This window comes from Schistocerca gregaria, chromosome 2, assembly GCF_023897955.1.
Source record: "Schistocerca gregaria isolate iqSchGreg1 chromosome 2, iqSchGreg1.2, whole genome shotgun sequence".
Classification (NCBI taxonomy): Eukaryota; Metazoa; Arthropoda; class Insecta; order Orthoptera; family Acrididae; genus Schistocerca; species Schistocerca gregaria.
The window spans coordinates 528888752-528911025 of record NC_064921.1 but is presented as its reverse complement, the minus strand read 5'-3'; the positions used below and the strand labels follow the sequence as shown (position 1 = coordinate 528911025).

General features: G+C 41.5%; 1 protein-coding gene across 1 annotated transcript in view; it reads right to left on the bottom strand.

Annotated features, from left to right (window-relative positions):
• LOC126335869 (G-protein coupled receptor GRL101-like) overlaps positions 1–22274 on the bottom strand; it is a 697223-nt gene that overhangs the window by 307006 nt on the left and 367943 nt on the right. Inside the window, exon 4 of the mRNA XM_049999341.1 lies at positions 1242–1346. Within this exon, the coding sequence (XP_049855298.1) occupies positions 1242–1346 (105 nt within the window). The remainder of the gene's footprint in view (positions 1–1241; positions 1347–22274) is intronic.

Here is a 22274-nt window from a genome sequence, read left to right as displayed (position 1 = left end):
GCTCCACATACCTGTCGATGCCTTCCAGAACATCATCGACGTTCCTCTTGCACCTATCGCAGCTGGCCGCGTTTCAATAGTTGGGTATTCAGGCTTTTGACAGGTGGGCAAATTAAATAAAGTGCACTGTTAGTAGGAATCTAACTTTCGATAAACGGATAGACTATAATGAACACACCGTCCCTTGTATTTTCAGTCACAATATGAGTTGACAAGTTTGTAAATGTTTTGTAGCGAAAGTGTTGGAACTTAGGTATAGCGCAGCATAAGGTAAAGGAGAGTCCACAACTCATCGAATAAAAGTTCACATTTCTACCAGGTTACTCGTTCAACTTTTAATTGGTATCTTCTTTTATCTTCAAACCAAATGGGGGCTCTTTGACTCTAAAACCATATTACTTTCGTTATTAAAGAGGAGAAAACGATTGGAAGTACACCTGTAAATTCTCATTGTTAAACGAGTGACAGGGTGGGATAATTTGAATGGTAGCCCACAGTAAAGCTTTGCTATGTTTACGCCCTCAAATATGATTTAATCGAATAATATTGGACAGGATATTCTCCAGCAATGTGGCAGCGTAACACAACGCTTATCCGGTTCATCAGGGATTTGGCACGATTCCGGCGATAATGCCGGCCGGTGTGGCCGAGCGTTTCTAGGCGCTATAGTCTGGAACCGCGCGACCGATACGGTCGCAGGTTCGAATCCTGCCTCGGGCATGGATGTGTGTGATGTGCTTAGGTTAGTTATGTTTAAGTAGCTTTAAGTTCTAGGGGGCTGATGACCTCAGAAGTCAAGTTCCATAGTGCTCAGAGCCATTTGAACCATTTGAACCGGCGATAATATGAGGACGTAATACGTAATCTCTATGACTGATTGTGAACAAGGGTAATGCATATATTTACTGGAGTCGAAATAACAGTTAAATGAAGCTACTTTGCACATTTAATGAAGAGATACTTTCGACACCATTATTATATGGGTTTAGTGTGAGTACAAATGATTTAGTTTGTTCGTTTACATTATAAACTGGAGAGGAATGGTTAATAAAATATGACCGTGCTTTGTTAATACTTAATTAGTTACGAGGAAACTAAGTCGATTGAGAACAATAGAGCCTCCTTTGAAATACCAAAAGTAAGGCAACAGGTAACTATATCACACTGTTGTTCCAGGAGGATAGCGGCAATGAGGGTTTGACGGCCAGGTGCAGAATTTGTGTGAAGGTCTGGATACTCACCACAGCCGGTTTCGTCCTCCTGATCAGGGCAGTTGGGTTCGCGATCACAGCGTCGTACCAGGTCGATGCAAGAGTTACTGCACCGGAATTCATTTGGGAGGCAACCTGTGAGCAAAGAAGAAGAAACACTTGTTACGGTGCAGTATATTACATCAAACAAGTTACAACTGTTTAAACGAAAAACAACAATTAAACAGAATAAATGCCGCAGTGGCGGAGAAGGCGTCAAGAGTGAAATACAAACAAAATCATCAGAAAATGTGCGGAAGGGCAATGCATTCTGAGAACTACATCGATCGCCCTCTGGTTAACCACTTACTAATGCTACACTATATTGCAGTGTCTGTGTTTCTGATTACGATGCAAGGTTTGTGGTTAGCCACTTATTAAGACTATACGATACTGCAATGGCTATGTTATTCTGATCACGATGCAAGTTTCCTTTGGACATGCATGCGTCTGCCGATGCCATGCAATCGACTTTCAAGTACATCTGACCTGTTCGGGAAAATACAGGATGGTCCATTGATCGTGACCGGGCCATATATCTCACGAAATAAGCGTCAAACGAAAAAACTACAAAGAACGAAACTTGTCCAGCTTGAAGGGGGAAACCAGATGGCGTTAAGGTTGGCCCGCTAGATGGCGCTGCCATAGGTCAAACGGAAATCAACTGTGTTTTTTAAAATATGAATGTTTTAGTTGGACCACTTTCTTCGCTTTTTATTTCGTGAGATATTTGGTCCGGTCACCATCAATGGACCACCCTGTACGTAATGGATGTACGATTACAGGTCGTGCACGGATACCCAACTGGTAAGGCGACCGCTCGCGAAAAGCAAGAAATCCGGGTTCAAGTCCCGGTCCGCCACAAATTTTCTACAGCTGATGTCACTCCTTATTTGCAATTGCGAATTCATTTGATGTATCTACTGAGACATCTTCGAAGCACGTCCGTGTGTGTGTGGGATGGGAGTCGGGCAGTAAAGGGGAAACGGGGACTACATGGTATTAATTTTGAGCGGTGACGTTCCTAAATGACAGGCAAAGAGTTCTCATTGCTTTCATCTCGCCCATATTGCCGAAGATATTCTTCATAGTACATGTGCTCATATGTAAGCCCATCATAGTACAGTAATGAGTGAAAAATGGTATCAAATCATTCGAAAGACAGTAAAAGATTGCATTAACATTGACGATAATAGCATGCGGGAAAGGAAAAAAAATATGCCATTATCGAGAAAACACCTCACAATATAAATATTATCTTCTTGTTTCACTATCTTCATTTGAAATCTTCTGCCGCAAGCGTTACCTTTGAACAGCTTTCCGAGAGAAATGAACTCAGCCTGCTGTTATAGTTGTGTGATTAATAAAAATTTACGCTCGTATACAGGTGTACAAAATCATTCTTATTTCTACGTATATACCTACCGAAATGAAAATTACTTTCTAGTCTTTATGGAAGCGTTTCTCTAAGAAAGCTATGAATAGTAGCGCAAAATACGAGGCATTTTTTTCTTTAATTGTATGGCGAACTTGAGTCATGTTGAATTCAAGGAACTACTTTGCATTACTTCTCCATGGTCATTCTCTACACCTTGTTATCGTTACTGGGAAAGGAGGTTTATTTTCTCGAGGGGAAGTAAGTCTAAGTGTTTCTTTCCCAGAAGCGAAAAGCATCAAAGAGAGATATTGTCGTCTCGGTCGGAAGCCGTTAGAAGGATTCCGGAGCCGGAAACACAAGTCTGGAGATCTGACAACAAGTGAAGCACGATGAGAAGAGATCGCTTCTTAAATGATACCCGGAATAACAAGTTCAGAGAAGAGACGAGACGTCTTACAATCTATAGCCAATGTTGTTATCTCAACATCCACATACTTGGATCTCCACAAACTGTAACTGCTGCATACAGTGATAGAGGAAACTGGGTAATTTTCTGCAGTCGTTAAGTGTGCGTCCGTAATGTATTTGTAATAGCTGTCAATTTGCCTGTTGCTGATGAAGAAACAAACTGTCAATTAGACATGTCAATGTAATACCGAGCGCAGCAGTTGCGACATATTAAGGATATTACCTCCAGTGGCTTGGGGGCGCTCTGTAAACTTAAACCAATATTACTAGGCTGGAATTTTAGTCCTCTTTCTCTCTAAAACACGTTCATTAGCCCTCGTACCATATCGTCAGAGCAGGGAGCAATCCGTTGCGTGTCTGAGAAACGCTGCATCCAATGATAGCGTCCACATTTCGGCACTCGGTCCTAGAACGGTATATCAGTCTCTTAACAGTTAACCTTTTATTGGTATCTGTAGTTTGTTTTTCTCATTTATTAGGATATTTTGTCTAGCAGACCACAATCGGTGTTTTTTACAGTGCTTGAGAACAGTAACCGTATCATGTTTACAGACATTGCGCGGAGTTTGACCTACCCGTATCGAAAAGCTAGAAAGGCGAAAAAGTCCGTCTGAAGGGGCATCTTATATAGGAGTCCTTAGTGAGTAAGACATTTCATGAATTGATTGTTCGATCTCTACGATTCACTGCGCTACATCACCGTATGTCTCAAAATATTAGCTTCCAACATCAGATGAACAACTTAAATATTTCAACTGACGTGTAAGTAACTTCTGTTTGCTGCAAAATCTTTGAACATATTCTCAGTTCGAATATAACAAACTGTCTTGAGACTAAGAAGCGTATGTGCACGAATCGGCATGGTCTTAGAGAGCATCGCTCGTGCGAAACTCAGCTTGCCCTTTTCTCACGATATACTTAGAACTATGTATGAAGGGCGACAGGCTCATACCATATTTCTAGATTTCCGGAAAGCATTTCACACGGTGTTCCATTGTAGGCTGTTAACGAAGGTACGAGCATACGGAATAAGCTCAGAAATACGTGAGTGGCCCGAAGACGTCTTAAGTAATACAAACCAGTATGCTGTCCTCAACGGCGAGTGTTCATTAGAGACAAGGGTAGTGTTAGGGGTGCCCCAGGGGAGTGTGATAGGACCGCTATTGTTCTCTATGTACATAACTGATTTGGCTCACAGGGTGGGTATCAGTCTGCTGTTTGCTGATGACGCCGTGGTATACAGTAGAATGTCGAAGTTGAGTGACTGTAGGAAGATACAAGACAACTTAGACAAAAATTCCTGTTGGTTTGGTATATGGCAGCTAGCTCCCAATGCGTAAAAATGTACGTTAACGCGGACGAACAGGAAGAGCAAAACTGTAAAGTTCGGATGCGGTATTACTACTGTCCTGTTAGATGCAGCCACTTCGTTTAAATATATGTACATAATGTTGCAAAGTGATATAAGGTGGAACGAGCATGGGAAAACTGTGGTAGGGAAGGCGATTGGTCGACTTCGACTTACTGGAAGAATTTTAGGAAAGAGTGGTTCATCTGTACAGGAGACCGCATATAGGACGCTGGTACGACCTATTCTTGAGAACTGCTCGAAGTTTGGGGAGCCATGTCAGGGGGAAGGGATTGATGGAAGACACCGAAGCAATTCAGAGGTGGGCTGCTAGATTTGTTACCGGCAGGTTCGAACAACACGTGAGTGTTCCGCAGATGCTTCGGCAACTCAAATGGGAATCACTGGAGGGAAGGCGACATTATTTTTAGAGAAACACTATTGGTAAAATTTAGAGTAACGGCATTTGAAGCTGACTGCCAAACTATTCTACTGCTGCCAACATACATTGCGTGTAAGGACCACGAAGATAAGATACGAGAAATTAGGGCTCATACGGATACAGACAGTCTTTCCCTCCCTCCATTTGAGAGTGGAATAGGAAAGGAAATGACTAGTAGTGCTTCAGGGTACCGTTCGCCGCGCACTGTACGGTGGCAGTCGGAGTATCTACGTAGATGTAGATGTAAAAGTTGCTAACAAGGGACAATTTTTTGGGGCCTCGCTATGAAACGTAAGGTGAAGCATAGTGCGAGTAGGCCAGATTTTATTCTCTCGATGCACCTAGAAAAATTTACCACACAAAATGTGACAGCACGCGAAATAGACTACTGCAAGTGGCACGTCATAACGTGGCGAGAAGAACAAGGTACCTGTACGTCGTCAGTTAATATTGTAGGTATTTATATTAAGTTAATGAGTGATCCTGCATTATTCACTGACCTGTAGCAATCTTTTGCAGTACACACTTACTGCCCAAGAAACAAGTAACTTGTTTCAGTTGGAAGCTATTTTGTACCAGATTTAAAAGACTAACAGTAAAAACGCATTCCTGTTTGCACAGAATGTGCATCCTGCAAGCTCCAAGCTACAAAATTATTCTAAGGTTCACCATGATCTGAATAATTTACAAATTATAGAAATATTTCACTTCATATGAAAGTTGTCACAGCCACAGCTGACCCTAACACTATACTATAAGTATGTCTACAACCAAATATCGTTTTATTTTGTATTCCCAGCATCATTCATTAAAAGTACAAGAAATCGTAGTCTTGGTGTACGGAGGATTGATGCATATCTCATACACACGTCGTCTGATCTTTTCATTAACGAAGTATCATTAGAGCTAGACGACTGTTCGTAATGAGAATGACTGACTACTTTTTAATACTACAAAATAATAACTTTGAAACGTGAATGTTTGCTTGCTTCACTTCTGCTAAACGGCTTTACATACATAGCTCTGAACTAATATTCAAATAAAATAGAACGGCATTGATTTTAAGAAGATTTTATTAAGTATTACATGCTACTGTTATCTGAAAATACCACAATTAATATCAGCTGAATAAAGTAACAAAACTGAAATAATTCTACTTCTAATATTAATAATACTCTGATACTCCTTCTTCTGCAAAGTTTGTTCATCTACACGTAATATTGCACAACTGTTAATGATAGGAAAATAGGTTGTTTTCTTCGCTTCTGTTTTCGGAGTACATCTCTGGTTTAAGGCTGCAAACATCTTGTAGTACATTGCCCATAGTTCAACACAAAGCTTCCAGGGATGTAGCTATTTCCTGAACCACCACTCACAGTACGTTTGCACTTTCGTTGTACAGTTTCTCGTGCGCATTGCATTATCTGACCCAGCAAAATTAGAGATTGTCGAAAAGTTAAAGTTTGTAATTCATCTTTTAAAATCTAGAAAACAAATTAAATTTTGGTTGTGCAGTCCTTAAACAACCCGTAAATATTTCAGAATATGGTCTACCAATGCGCTCGAATGCAATGACAATGCCACCAACAACGTTCCTAGCGACATCAATAACCAATTTTTTGGTGTTGGGATGCAAATTGAGCGAACTCCGTTGGATGCAATAAACGTGCGATTAAGCATTCCGTTGAAGATCGATACAGAAGGCATGGAATGGAATGAAGATATCTTCAGTCTACGCGACACCAAGCAAGAGCAAGTAATTGAGCCTAGGCATATTCACATGGACTGTACTGCGTCTGCAACCATAGCGGAATGTTTGGAGTCCAACTATAGCGATTTAACACCTTACTGTATCTGATTGTATTTCGCAAGGTGTTTATTTTAATCCTCTTATAACACTACTGCTTCGCTTGTTATACCAGCATGAAGTTTAGCCTAGTGACGACAAGATTTATTTCTGTCACAAGGCAGCCACGTATAACATTACTGCCGTAGTAAATTTGCCAAATATGGCCTAAACTAGCAGTAAATGTTAGTTTAGAAAATTGACCGAGTTTACCTAACGGAAAGATTTGTATTGGACCTTAATTTCGTAATAATAGCTGTAGGTAGACAGAAGAAAGAAACAATTTTGCAAGGAGTAACAGCAACTGATTACTGTTAAATGAAATAGTTATACGGTCGCCAGCCTAATTAGGCATAACAATGTAATAACATTATTTACAAAGAACCTATTTTTACTAATTCAAAACGAACTTCCATTAAATACTGTTCTGAGCAGTGCCATGAACACACCCAATTGGACAAATTACACAGCTTTAACAGTAAAGCAGTCACGATATTCGCAAATCAGCCCTTTCTCTTGTTTACGTTAATCAATGCTTTTGCCTTTGACTAATATAATCGAAACTTGCTATTTACAACCCACACAAGACCAGACAGCACATGATAATAGTCAATTACAATTAATAGATACATATACTATACAAAAGCAATAAGGAGACACAGCATACAAACCTTCTACCTTTGCTTGTCAGTAATGACTTCAAGATTCACTAGCTAGAAACATACTAATCTGATTTATCCTTTTTGTTATAATGGAATAGAAATACGGTCCGCCGGCCGGGGTGACGGAGTGGTTCTAGGCGCTACAGTTTGGAACCGCGCGACCGCTATGGTCTAGGCGACTGATGACCTCAGAAGGTAAGTCCCATACTGCTCAGAGCCACTTGAACCAAATATGGCCCCACAAACTATCCCTTTCATTGTAGCAACAAAACTGTACACACTTCCAGAATTATGTAGCATTAAAGTAGAATTGGGCTACTCTTTCTTCTGAGATCATTAAATTTGTACTAATTTAACTCTCTTTACGCTGAAAATACCCTCTACAAATCAGACGTAATCTCAGTAAAATTTTACTTCAAACAACCTCAAGACAAATTGTTCTGATACCTCTTGCGAAGCGAGTAGTTTTTAAAACAACTTTAAAGCAACAAACATTAGAACACTTTTGTTTTCCAAGTAATACTCTTTCGTAAACTGATATTTAAGTTCAGTTTCTAGTTAAGTTTGAAAATACTCTCTTTTATTTTACCCTGCACATTAAGAGTACTAGCATAACTTTGCCACACATCAAATAAAACGCACTGTAAAACTGTTAATGCTTTTTATCCAAAGGACACTCTCGAATTTCATCACTTAAAGGAGAGGTCCTACCTGGATAAGTGTAAAGGACAGACACATTGTTCAGACACATTTTGAATATTAGGATTAGATTTTCACTGAGCCAAACACAACATTAATTGTTCATATAGCAATACAGTTCTGCACTTTCGTATATGTGACGAAGTGACTGCGCAATCTTGGTGGCGAGCATGTGGCGACTAGGTGGTCTATCCATTGGCAATAATTAGATCTATTTACTCCTTTTTGGCGTTGTTAATACTACTTTTAGAGCTTGCCCCAAATCGAGAGCACACTTTTACAGACGCACATTAAAATACGAGGTATTTCCATTCCATCTGCAATACGCCAAGTCTCACTCGGCAACTGCGCTGTTTACTCGTCAGTTACTTACTACCGACTGACTACTGTGGTCTCTCACCTGCTGCCATGACTGGGCACCACATCCACCTTTTCCTAGCGCGCCAACTCACTTCCGTTGCAGAGAGGAACTATTTTGGGCTTCTCTTTATACAGTACAAAATCCCTGTGTATGAACCAGTTATTATATGAATCTTCCTGGCAAATTAAAACTGTGTGCCAGACAGAGACTCCAGACTGTAGCGTCTAGAACCGCACGGCCACTCGGGCCGGCTGCGATCCAATAATGCACACCGACTCAAAGAGGCCATATCATGAAGTCACCAAACTGGCTCATATATATATTATTTGTGCTTTTACGGCCTCATTAGACCACTTCAGTCAATTTCTTTCCGGTCTTCCTAAGATTCCTCATTGTTTTTTCCTTCATTCTATCCGATCTTTGTTTTCGTTCCTCTTCTGAAAATACCCTTTTAGTTGTTTCTCTTTTATAAATTTTTGGCATGAATCTAATATTTCTATTTTTTAATTTATTTACTTGTTTTGATTTGGTTTTCAAGTCCTCCAGCGTTATGTCTAGTTCTTTCATGCCTTCTTTTATTTCCTTTTCCAGACAGGTTGTTGTTTTTGTTTCCAGAGTTTCTCCAAAATTTTGCGTATTAATCTGTCTTCAGGTGTTCTCAATAGATGGCCAAAAAATGATATTCTCTTCTGTCTCATGGTATCCGTTACTGGTTCTATCTCCTGATATACTACTGCATTTGGGACAATACGCCATTCTCCTGCTTTTTGGTACTTTTTATTGATGCATATATATATATTGGGTGAGTCACTAACTTGTACCACCTAGAATAACTCCGAAAGCATGAGCATGATAATAACTATAAAGTTTGTGGGACAAATGTTGCATGAGACAACGGGGGCCATAATATGGCATTGGCTTTTTGTTGCCAGGTGGTGTCGCTTCAGAGATATAAAGGTCAACTTTGTTTGTCCTTTTTTTATGGGATGCTTTACTTTGGTACTTATTTTCCGACAGCGGCTTTAAAGACCCTTATGTCCTTTAGCGAATCTGCGACCATATTTGCCATTAATAAATTATTCTTGTCTTAGTCATCACTGTTTCTTTTTAGTTTTTATCCTCATGAGACATTTCGCTCTCAGTATCATCAGATCTTTTGCACAAAATGTAACACGAGAAAAGAGGGAAAGTTATTTTTTGTACAGTGACGTAATATACAAATATTATGTAAAACGAGACGGAGAAACAAGTGTCTGTACATGTCGCGATGCGGTGAGTTTCATACATCAGTGGAGACATCCTACCTAGTGAACGAGAAACATTCTTCTTCAACATCGGTGACGGAACTGGCTCTTGCCATTCGGCACTTTATAAAGTAAATGACTTCTGCTACAAGATGGCGTTAGAGACAACGTCTAGACCATATCATAAAATGTCACTGACATGTGAATGCTTAATTACAATTCATGTGTAAGTCGCTATTAATTCTTCTGAAATGATTAAATAGTGGATCACATTTTTCAGGATGTGCGCAGACATGTACTTAGATCCTATACAAACTGCGTAGCTAAGCTTGACATCAGATATTTAAAAATACAGTACTTTGACAAAACGTTAAGATACGCATGGATGGTTATTTTGAATACAAGAGGAAGAAGGAACCTTTGTTACAAAAACCTGCAATGTTAACTAAAGTGTAAGGGAACAGGCACCTTTATTATGACTATCTATTGGGAATATCTTCTATGTCAACACGAGTAATGTGAAACATCTGGTATGCTGTCAGCAAATTAGATGAAATCTCACGCAAATACACCCCATATTCAATGTCAAGTACTCAAACTTTTACACACTAGAACGAAACAAGTTTTAGAGACTAGATACTGTCTAGTCAGTTCTTACTTAAAGGTGTAGTATTTGCTGATGTTTATTTCAGTTGATATCCTCATATAGGATGTGCTGTATGCTGCCGAATTGTAAACAGTATTTGTTACTTCATTGACACTAGTTTTGTAGTTAGAAGACTGAGCAGTGCACATAGATCAGTGGTGTGCTGCTCTGACCGCACGTGGCTCTGTGGAGGTCAATTGCGGTGTATAACTGTCTTTCAGAGCAGTAGTTTTTGTTGCTTAGAGTATTTGGGTTTTTACCATTAGATCATATGTTGGACGAGGATATTGCTTCGAATGCACTTCCCCGCTTGCTTAGTTTGTGATTTTAGAAACGTAGTCTCATGTGCCTCACAGTAAAATACTTTCAAATGCGACGTATCGATAATTTGTGTGTAGATCATACGAGATACACACAACCAAAATTTGTTGTAACGTGAAGGCTTTCACGACAGGATGTCATAGTTGCTGATGAGAGTTCCAGCCTGTATGGCTGTGATCGAAGAAATACTGCCGGCCGGTGTGGCCCAGCGGCTCTAGACCATTCAGTCTGGAATCGCGCGACCGCTACGGTCGCAGGTTCGAATCCTGCCTCGGGCATGGATGTGTGTGATGTCCTTAGGTTAGTTAGATTTAAGAAGTTCTAAGTCTAAGGGACTGATGACCTCAGATGTTAAGACCCATAGTGCTCAGTGCTATTTTGAAGAAGTACTTCAGTCCCTGACGTCTCGTCCAGAGCTGCGCTAGATATCTTCGGAGGTGTTCCTGGCAACGCTGACTCTAGCCAACTGCCGAGTCGGGCGCCGGAAAGCGACATAAATATTAAAACATTTGTTAGTTTTTAATTATTAATTGCACCATTGTCGCTGTTTAACATAAATTATCACGTAGCCTCAGGGTGATTATTTTTTATGCTTAAAGATGCATATTTTCATAATGTTCTATCTAGTTTATTTTGCTGATTAATCGTTAAATGCCCTTCTTTAAAACGTTACATAGGCTGAAATTCTTCGGTATCAGTAAACGGAACCGGATGTGCGTCGTCTGACCTTTTGTCTGAGTCATTATTCGTTTGCGCCACTCTCTCGGATAATTCTTCTACACGTTTAGCAATAGTCATCAACTGATTTTGCGTCTTTGATATTTCAGTGTTAATCTGTAACTGTAATGCCTCAAACTTCTGTGCTAATTCCTCTACTTGCAAGTCTTGTTGTGCAGTCTGTCATCTCAACTGAAGAATATCAACAGCCTGTACGTGATTAATTCTGGCCTCAAGATTTTTAATAATAGACTCGAGTTCCTCGCATACTTGAGTTTTTAACCTTTGTGACATTTCCTAGAATTAACGATTCAGATTGTCATTAATCTTTTCTTAGCTTCTTTGATTTCTCTATGAAGTTAATTATTGGATTTTCTACTCTCACCAAGATGAGATGTTATTATTTGCATAACATTATTATTCAAAGAGAGGAAGACAAAATTATTTTGCTTTGTAAAAGTGGAAGCCATACCTGAATCTCTCATAACAAAATCGGGCTGCGTCACCGCATTTTGATCTCGTGATTTACGTGTAGTTCCCTGCATTCATCGAGCATGACTGGCAAATAATAGCCTGCCCTCTTATTATTCACAATGCTGTTCGAAAGTTCCCTACCTTGATTATTCCTAGAAGAATGTTCTACACCATGTCTCAAATTTTCCGAAACTTCATTTCAAGCTTTCTCCTCCGTCTTATCCATTCCTGCCTTTGCCCTAGTTTTCTTTGCCTTTGCAGCAATAAGGAAAATGACACAAAATGCAAATAACTATCTTAACACAAAGTCGTTAATATCATTATTACAAAATAAATACTGAACTAGAACATTCCTAATATAAAAAGTTTGAAAAAATGCGGAGCAGCGCGCAAGCAACACAAAATACTATGCCGAAGCTACTGATCAAGTGCTAATGAATAAAATTTTGCAACTGCAATAGCAAGACGAAGTATCTCTAACTGGGAAGTGGTCCAACGAAACGAAATCCTGGCAGACACGTCGACAGCTGAACCGTCTTTTTTATTTTAAGTTTCAATATAACTAATTACTGTTTTTTCTGATGAAAGACGTGCGGACAAATATGACGTTGCATCTCTGACAATAATAGAAGTCCGATTCAGAACAAAAGAAACAGGAACGTACGGAAAAATATTACGTTGCATCTCTGAGAATAGTAGAATTCCGATTCAGAACAAAAAGAAACAAAAAGTAATTACACTTTCCACAAACCATAAAGAAATAAGTATCTTACTGAGAGTTTTAAAATGTTTTCTAACAACTTCTAATAACTGTTCCGCTATGCTCCTATAAGCAATGGACAAATTACCTCGTCTTGACAGTATAACTGCGAGATCAGCAACATGCTAAAAATGTTTCGAAAGCAATACTGCTATCGATGCACAATGCAATACATGGTCATATAATTGCACCAGAATTGCCATACTTTCTTAATAAAGAAATTGAATGATCAGGAGGGGTTTGGTCAACTAGCCTTAAACGGTGAAATAATTGAAACAAACCAATAAAGACTTTAATTTACTATATTCGCAAAACAGTTCATTTAAACAGTGACAAACTTTACAAATACTTTAATTATTTCATATAACATGGGTCTGGCCAAAACAAAGATACGAATATTACTCTCAATGTATACTTGAGCAAATCTGACAATATCCCTTCAGTGCGTAAGCAAGCAACAACTAAGTGGAACAAAAAGGCAAATTGCCAAAATTTCTCAATTAATACCAGGTCTCGTCCGACGCTGCTAGCACCAGCACGGCTTGCTGCGACCTCTCAAGTCGCGCTGCTTCTCTCCTCCGTAGGCTACGTAAAACGACTTCGATTCCTCTCAACAACTGTTCACTGGCAGCTACTCGCGATTATAATATCTCAGACTCAGAGTTTGTGTATGCACTTCACAGCAGAATCACTGGTCCACTGTGTAAAGATGCATTGAAGTCCAATTTTCATACTTCCAAATGTATCCCAAAACTAGAAACTTTAGACATATCGCAAATAATCAACATAGACTGCCTGAAATCAGTGATACAAGCCTTAGCTCTGTACTGTGTACAAACCAATGAGAAAAAGTTTGATAGTAACAATTCATTTTACAGATGTAAATATTTTGCACGAAAACTTTCTTTGAAGGTTAACATGTAAAAATTTTGCAGAAGGGAAACAAACAAACCCACTGCAGATGGCACAGAAAGTGCTGAAACACATCTGGGTGACGACAAAACTACAAAGGTGCCCTACATAAGGCGGAATTCCTCTTCAATATTTAGCAAGCACGTAAATAAGAAGTAGAACTGCAACATTGCAACATTCACAAGATCATTATCGTTCAATATTTCTGCAGGGCACTTCCAGGGCCATGTTGTGTCTATGCCATTTCAAGTCGTCTCTCTTTTTCTCGTTGACCCTCTCCCCTGCTTCTGTTCCGCCTTTCTTTCTCTATTTTTCTCTTCCGCCCTGCCTCTACACACACCCTCCATTTCTCTCCCCCCCTCCTCTCTCTCTCTCTCTCTCTCTCTCTCTCTCTCTCTCTCTCTCTCTCTCTCTCTGCTTGTGTCTGTCTCCCTCCCTCTCTTTCTATGCCTGTCGACATGAAAAGCGCCGAAATACACTGTGCTCTCTCTGCCGATATGGAAATAGTTCATCTGTAATCGGTCAGAAAGGAATGTGCAGGTTGTTTCACACAAGAATGCGCAACAGATTCTCAACCGCATATACTACGAGCTCTTTGCCAGATTATCTGGAATATAGAGTGTACTTCTAGAGATGATGGAACTTCCACACCTTTCATGTTGGATATGAAGCCAGTCACTTCTGAGCCGCATCAAGGCTGTCAGCCGGTGGATTGATGTGATAAAGTGCACTCTATGAAGGAGGGCGTTGCAGATTACAGTCCTCTCTAATGTGGACTCTTTTCGACGTCGTATTCGACGTAATCCTGGCTATTAACGTGTGTCGAGCTGGCGTTGAAAGGCCCTTGCAATTCTGCGCTGCGACTGCCAAAATTTTAGGAATGTGGGACAGTTCGATTCACCATCGGGTTTCTCGCTGTCGCCACATTCTGGGAATTTTAATGGTAAACAGAAACAGCGAGGAATCACCGTCATGGCGATATACGAAGTGTTAAAAAACCTCTTAGCTGTAACATATATCAAATACTCTATATAGAAACATCGGTGTCTCCTATACATCAGGTACATGTTGCGGCAATTGCTCGAAAAACGAAAAGTGCGGATCCTGTTAAAAAAAAAAAAAATCGTTCAAATGGCTCTGAGCACTATGGGACTCAATTGCTGTGGTCATCAGTCCCCTAGAACTTAGAACTACTTAAACCTAACTAACCTAAAGACATCACACACATCCATGCCCGAGGCAGGATTCGAACCTGCGACCGTAGCAGTCGCACGGTTCCGGACTGCGCGCCTAGAACCGCGAGACCACCGCGGCCGGCGATCCTGTTTTCTATTATTAAGAATTTAGGGGCTGCGGATCCATACAGAAATAAAATTTTAAGAATCCTATATATCAGAGAGCATTAACCAGTCATTCCACCTTGAGAAATGCTGTTCGTGGTCTTACGGACTTCTCAAAAGGCGATAACAGTATTATATGTACTGAAACCTGTGTCTACATGTACAAATGGCACTAAAGAGGTTCAAATGGCTCTGAGCACTATGGGACTTAACTTCGCAAGTCATCAGTCCCCTAGAACTTAGAACTACTGAAATATAACTAACCTCATTACATCACACACATCCATGCCCGAGGCAGGATTCGAACCTGCGACCATAGCGGTCACGCGGATCCAGACTGTAGCGCCCAGAACTGCTCGGCACACCGACCGGCGCAGTAAACAGGCACATGTTCACTATTGAAAATTTTTATTTCCTTGAAAGATATAACTGGCAACGGCCTTGCCGCAGTGTTTACACCGGCTCCCGTGAGATCACCGAAGTTTAGCGCTGTCGGGCGTTGTCGGCGCTTGAATGGGAGACCATCCAGGCCGCCATGCGCTGCTGCCATTTTCCGGGGTGCACTCAGCCTCGTGATGCCAATTGAGGAGCTACTCGACCGAACAGTAGCAGCTGCGGTCAAGAATACCATCATAACGACCGGGAGAGCGGTGTGCTCACCCAACGCCCTTCCAATCCGCATCCTCTACGGAGGATGACATGGCGGTCAGATGGTCCCGGTAAGCCACTCGTGGCCTGAAGAGGGAGTGCTTTTACTTTTTTTGAAAGATATAATTCGCAAATTACGGTAGAAACGTTGGAGGGCAATGCCCTGTCAACCTCCTACACTTACAGAATTTCCTGTAATTTATTTATGGATGTAGAAATACAAAATATAAATTACACAGGCGTTATTGAATGTAACGATAGCCATTGGCAGAAAAATATTAGTACACCAATTTAGAGCTTTCCAATTCACTCAAGTTTTATTGTTGCAACAGTGCATATGGAGTACATAAAATGATTACATTTACACATTAAGCATAAGCAGATTTGTAATACCGATCACAGCCTCCACGGGCCCTCTGGCATCCAGTCTATCGTACAGATAGCGAATACTGTGCAGGGATACGTTATCCTCTATCTTTTCACGTAGTTCTGTAATAGCCGTTGGCTGCCGGGTAGCAGAAGACACTTCTCGTCCCATCATATCGCACACGTGCCTGATAGGAGACAAGTCCAGAGATAGTGCTGGCCAGCGAAGTTGCTGCGCGTCTTGTAGAGGACTTGAGTTTCACAGCATTATCCCGGTGGAACAGTACATCACGTTCCTCTTGCAAGAACGGCAAAAATACGGGTCTAACATCATTGTGGTAAGCGTCCCCTCCAGGAACACCGAAGGTGAACGAGATCGCACCCTAGACCATAACGACTGGGATGGAGTCATTGTATCTTGGACGAAAGCATTCTGCGAGACAGTAGTCACAAGGTCTATGTCGTACTCAAAAGCGATCATCATCTGCATGCAGTCAGAATCTGGCTTCACCGCTGAAAATCACGGTGCGCCACTCCATCTTCCGACTGATGCTCTGGCGGCAGCAGTCGGGCTCTGCGCGTCGATGGTGTCTGGTGAGTGGAAGAGGGGCTACAGATATACGTACCTGAAGTCCCACTGCTGATAACCAGTTAGTTACAGTTCATGTTGAAACGTCTATGCTAACAAGCCCTCTTATTTATGCTATGCTAGCTGAACAATCTACCACTTCTGCCCTTACAGTACAATGACCTTGGCGGTCGTCTGTGCCGCGTGGTCGTCCGGAACCTCTTCTAGGGGTGTGAGAATGTCCACGTGACTACTTATATCGGTATCCTTGCACAGCTGACGCGGCACTTCCAGTTTGTGTAGCACTTTTCCGTAAGGACCATCCCGCGTCCCGGAAGAACACAACATAACCCCTTTCAAACTCGCTCGGTTGGCTGTTGGAAGCACGATTGCGTCTCCGTGACATTGTTACCTGCTTGCTTCACACTTTTCCGTCAGACTGAGCCTTCTCGCCGTGAGCAATCTCCGTTAAAGGGTACCTACAGATGGCTCACTGGTAGGTATGCCACTACGCTATATGTTGGCGGAAGCCGTTGAAACCATTGTCAGTAGATCTACTATTCCCCAGGTGGTATATGCCACGTGCAGATCAAAATCAACGTCGTCTTTCCAGGTGTACAAAATTTTTCAGGCTGTGTATATTGCCCATAGTAAACTAACGATCTGCTTATGGAATTAAGGAGGAACAGTAAAAATATACTGATGTGCTATAAAATGTAGGGTAGATATCCCGATCGACAGACAATGCACCAGTCGCTTCCGTGACCATAATAGCCTAGCGTGGGCTATGTCTGTAGTTTCGTCAGACATTTTCCTGGTCGACAAAGTGAAGTTCTCGCGCAGACATACCAGAAATCAGGCAGGCGCATGAATTGTCGTTTTCTGGGTCATATAGACATCAGTTAGCTTCCGACGCATCGTTTCTAGGTCATACTCTTGGTACTGTATGTTCTTGAGACCGGCGCTGTTGCTGTCAGTTACAGTAGTACAAAAAATGGCTACACTGCTTCGGAATCAGATTTCTATGATGTGATCGCAGATATTCAGCTCATTCATTAGTTAGTTACTAGACTGCAATGACATTTGAACAGCACGAACATTGCATGAACATTACCTCTTTGCGGAATAGGTGCCACTGTTGCAGTGCATCCGCTTTTAGTGCGCCAATACGTTTCATGAGACGATCCAGATTAAGCTGCCATACTCGATAAAGACGGAAGAAATCTACATAAACGGGGAAATAAATAATATTCTGTGGACCTGAGTGCATGGTTTCTCATTCTTGTTCCTTTATCGCAGTAGTAAACGTAATTAGGCCGATTTCTGAACTATCTTCGATAGTCCCACCAATAGGTTCAAAGTAACTGAGTAGTCTATGTTTGATTCTGTGTTTTGCACACATAGTCTTTGGGCGAACAAGTAGTCAAGGTATTCATTCAGCCGATCAATACGGACAACATAGGGGTCGGCTGCATCGGAGCTCCATCCTCAGCAATGTACGCAGACGGTGTACACCGAAACACGCCTACAGCAACATCGCACTCTATCTGCCACAGATGGCCTCTTACCCTGCTTCGCACAACGAGCAAGCCTCGAGCCTCGAAGTTCTGTCAGGAGGCATAGTCATCCGACACATTGTCAACTGCTCGCCGTTTCACCGTCTTTCAACGAGTTTCCACAGAAGCTGGCGACGTAGAACGCCAACACTTAAACAGTTTAACTATTTCTCAAATTCTCGTTGTCAGACGGCGATCCATAATAAGCTGCCGTTTTCATAGTCGCTACTGTCAACTAAATTCTCCATTTGCGGCTCGTATATTTATAAGACAGACTGACGTGAAATTGGCCCTTCCTAATAAACAGTGTAATTAACCATCAGCGAAAATGCTGTAAACCATAATTTCGGTACACCACACTGTTGCTGACATATGTTTGCCCATGCATATCTCCTGCAAGTTCTGCCTCGATTACTTCACCGTGTCATTACGTCTGAGCGATTGGGAGGAGCATCCATTCGTAACAAGTTGAATACAACACCAAATGGCGCTCTCGATGATAAACGTCGTTTAAATTTTCGAATGTTATGGGAAGCACAACTAGTAGAAAACATTTTAAAAATTGTTTGAACAAGAGCTGAAGAATAGAAGTGTTTTGACAAAACAACCAGCAAAGTCTGCAATGTAAAACTCACTGGCAGCATGGTGCAGAACAGGCTCTGTATCGAATGGAAACTATAACTATCCATAAGGTGTTGGAGCAAGAGAAAATATTTCTCTAATGCAGAAACGCTTTGGAACAAACACCGCCGAAATTTCATCGTCCTTTATCTACACATTTGGTAACTAATAGATTGTCGTTTCTAAACACGATCTAAAACTACTTCAATCTGTACCCTCAGAAAAGTACTATTTTGCAACAGATAATGAGTTCACGTGAAATTTCGCATTTTGAGTTCTGGTTGAGTAAAGTGGACTCGGGACTTTCGTATCCTCAGTTTTTGATTCCCTCGGATGGGGCATTGTCCAACGTATCAGGGCGTATGAACTCACAGAACATGCCCCATTATGCACCATATAATCCCCATCAGCACTTTGTAGAGCCGTTTCATAATCTCGCGGCCGGTGGGTGATGCTCAGTGCCTGCTGTCCAAGTCTTAACATTATTCTTTCAATAAATTGTTAATGCTATTAACGTCTCAACGCAATATTCTGCTAGACGGAGAGACAACACTCTCCTTCTTGACGACCTTGTCACGAGTGTACTCTAATACTCCTGATACAATGGGAGTGCTACAGCTAAAGAATGAAAGCGTGATTACTACCAGCCTTCAGACAGAGTTGCTACGCTTGTGTCACAGTCTGATTAATCAAGCACAGCGCTGCATCGACGTCACCACGTCGTCATTTCTATCACCCTCTGCGATGCTCTTGAAGAAGGGTAAATCCCGCGTCACTCTTCCTGTAAATAATCTCCGATTTCATTTCTACCACCCTATACTTTTCTTAACGCATAGATGTACGCAATGTCCCTGATAGCATTCAGTGGTTGGTTCGTTGATTTGGGGAAGAGGACCATACAGCGAGGTCATTGGTCCCATCGGATTAGGGAAGTATGAGGAAGTAAGTCGGCCGTGCCCTTTCAAAGGAAGAATCCCGGTATTTGCCTGAAGCGATTTAGGGAAATCTCGGGAAATCTGAGTGAGGATGACCGGACGCGGGTTTGAACCGTCGTCCTCACGAATTCGAGTCCAGTGTGCTCTCTCGATAACACTGAGTGTCGAGGCAGGCAGTGGCCATATTCTTTTACCTCAACGATGTAACTATAACTGCGTTTTACAAATCATATAGCAATAGCTACAACTTATTCAGATTCAATAAAACTTTGCATGGGAGGTTGCAGAAAGAAGTGAACTGTCTAAACTGAAATAGCCTAAACCATAAAGTAGTTTTTTTTAATAACTAACCGTCAGAAAACATTAAGCGTGCTAGGATAGATGTAGGTAGCTGAATAAAGCATACAATTTGTTACCAATGGTGGTAATCGTAACGTTCGTTAACATCGGGAACTACGAAAAATAAGCTGCTAAAACATCTGATCTTTGTCATTGGATCTAGTGAAGTAATGAAACTGAACAAATGATCTGACGTTAAGCCAAAGCATCAGTAAATTGACCAGGACCATCAAAGTCTTACTTGCCATCAAATGAAAAGCTGTTGTCATCTAAAATGCTCAAAAAAGAATGGAAAGCATTTAAACGTGCCAAACGAAGCCGAAAAATTAAGCTTTCGTTTATTGTTCTTGAAACCCCTATAAACTAAGAGCAAAGTGCTGTAATTTTTCAGATCGTATGGCTATCAGGCATGGCATTCTAATTATAAGGGGCAGCCAGATGCAAACGGAAAACTAAGGAAACTATTTTTTATTTCAAAAGCAATCGCCGAAATTGTTTATACTATTGTCCCATTGAGAGAGAAGACGGCCAATACCTTTCTGAAAAAAAAGACAGGACCACGATTCTACCCAGCCATCCGAAGCAAATGGATGGCGACAAATCTCTTTTTCGAGAGCTCCAAAATATGGAAATCGCATAGGGAGATACCGGAACAATATGGAGGTTGTGTAAGGACTTCCCAGCGACACTTCCGTAAAAGTGACGATGAATTTTTCCTTTGACTGCAAGGGCCCGTTGCTCAATGACTTTCCACACGTGACGCCCCAATTAACGCGCAGCAATACAGGGACACTTGGCAAAAACTGAAGAGTTCTCTCAAGTCCAGACGCCTCGGAATGTTGAAAGGCGGCATCATTCTGTCGCAGGATTATGTCCGCCCACATGTTTGCCGGTGTTGTTTCGAGTACGCCCAGAAGATTCGTTACGAAGTCCTTACGCATCTTCCAGGCAGTCCCGATGTTTCCTTGCAATTTCCGCAGTTTTGGTACTATGAACTAAAATATTAGTGGCTGTTGATTTACTTGGGACGAAGAGGTACAAGCTTGGGTACAAACATGGTTCCGTAAGAACTTTTTCCATGAAGATATTGGTCGCCTCATCTCAGAGTAGGATAAATGTGTTAACTACTATGACAATCACCTTTGAACTAATAAACACTCTACTTACTTTTCTATCTGTCTCCTTTCTTCGTTTGACTGCCCCTTATACGGTATTTCTATTGGTGACCGAAGACGGTGTAGTAAAAAACATTACATCAGTATTTATTTCATTTGCAAATTAATAATTATAGCTTTTAGGAGCTGTAAGTGTTTAGGTTGGATACTACCTCCAAGTACATATGGCGGGAGGAAGTCATTAATGCTTATTTTCCCCTGCCAAGCAGGTCAGATGTTGAAATGTGAACATGTGGACGCAAAACTGTTACTCAATACTGACAGGCGTAGTCCACTTAGTGGTCCAGCTACGGCCACGCAAAACACATCAGGTCGTAAATCTTGCAGCAGATTTGCGGGAAGACTATTCGATACAGAGAAGAAACAAGATGTACATGTCACGGTACCACATATAAAATACACTACTGGCCATTAAAATTACTACACCAAGAAGACATGCCGATCATAAACGGGTATTCATTGGGCAAATATAGTACACTAGAACTGACATGTGATTACATTTTCACAAAATTTGAGTGCATAGATCCTGAGAAATCAGTACCCAGAACAGCCACCTATGGCCGTAATAACGTCCTTGATACGCCTGGGCATTGAGTCAAACAGAGCGTGGATGACATGCGCATGTACAGCTGGCCATGCAGCTTCAACACGATACCACAGTTAATCAAGAGTAGTGACTGGTGTATTGTAACGAGCCAGTTGCTCGGCTACCATTGACCAGACGTTTTCAGTTGGTGAGAGATCTAGAGAACGTGCTGGCCAGGGCAGCAGTCGAACATTTACTGTATCCAGAAAGGCCCGTACACGACCTGCAACATGCGGTCGTGCGTTATCCTGCTGAAATGTACGGTTTGGCAATGATCGAATGAAGGGTAGAGCCACGGGTCATAACACATCTGAAATGTAACGTCCACTGTTCAAAGTGCCGTCAATGCGAACAAGAGGTGACCGAGACGTGTAACCAATGGCACCCCATAGCACTACGACGGGTAATGTGCCAGTATGGCGATGAATACACGCTTCCAATGTGCTTTCACCGCGATGTCGCCAAACACGGATACGACCATCATGATGCCGTAAACAGAACCGGGATTCATCCGGAAAAAATATGAAGTTTTGCCATTCGTGCACCCAGGTTCGTCGTTGAGTACACCATCGCAGGCGCTCCTGTCTGTGATGCAGCGTCAAGGGTAACCGC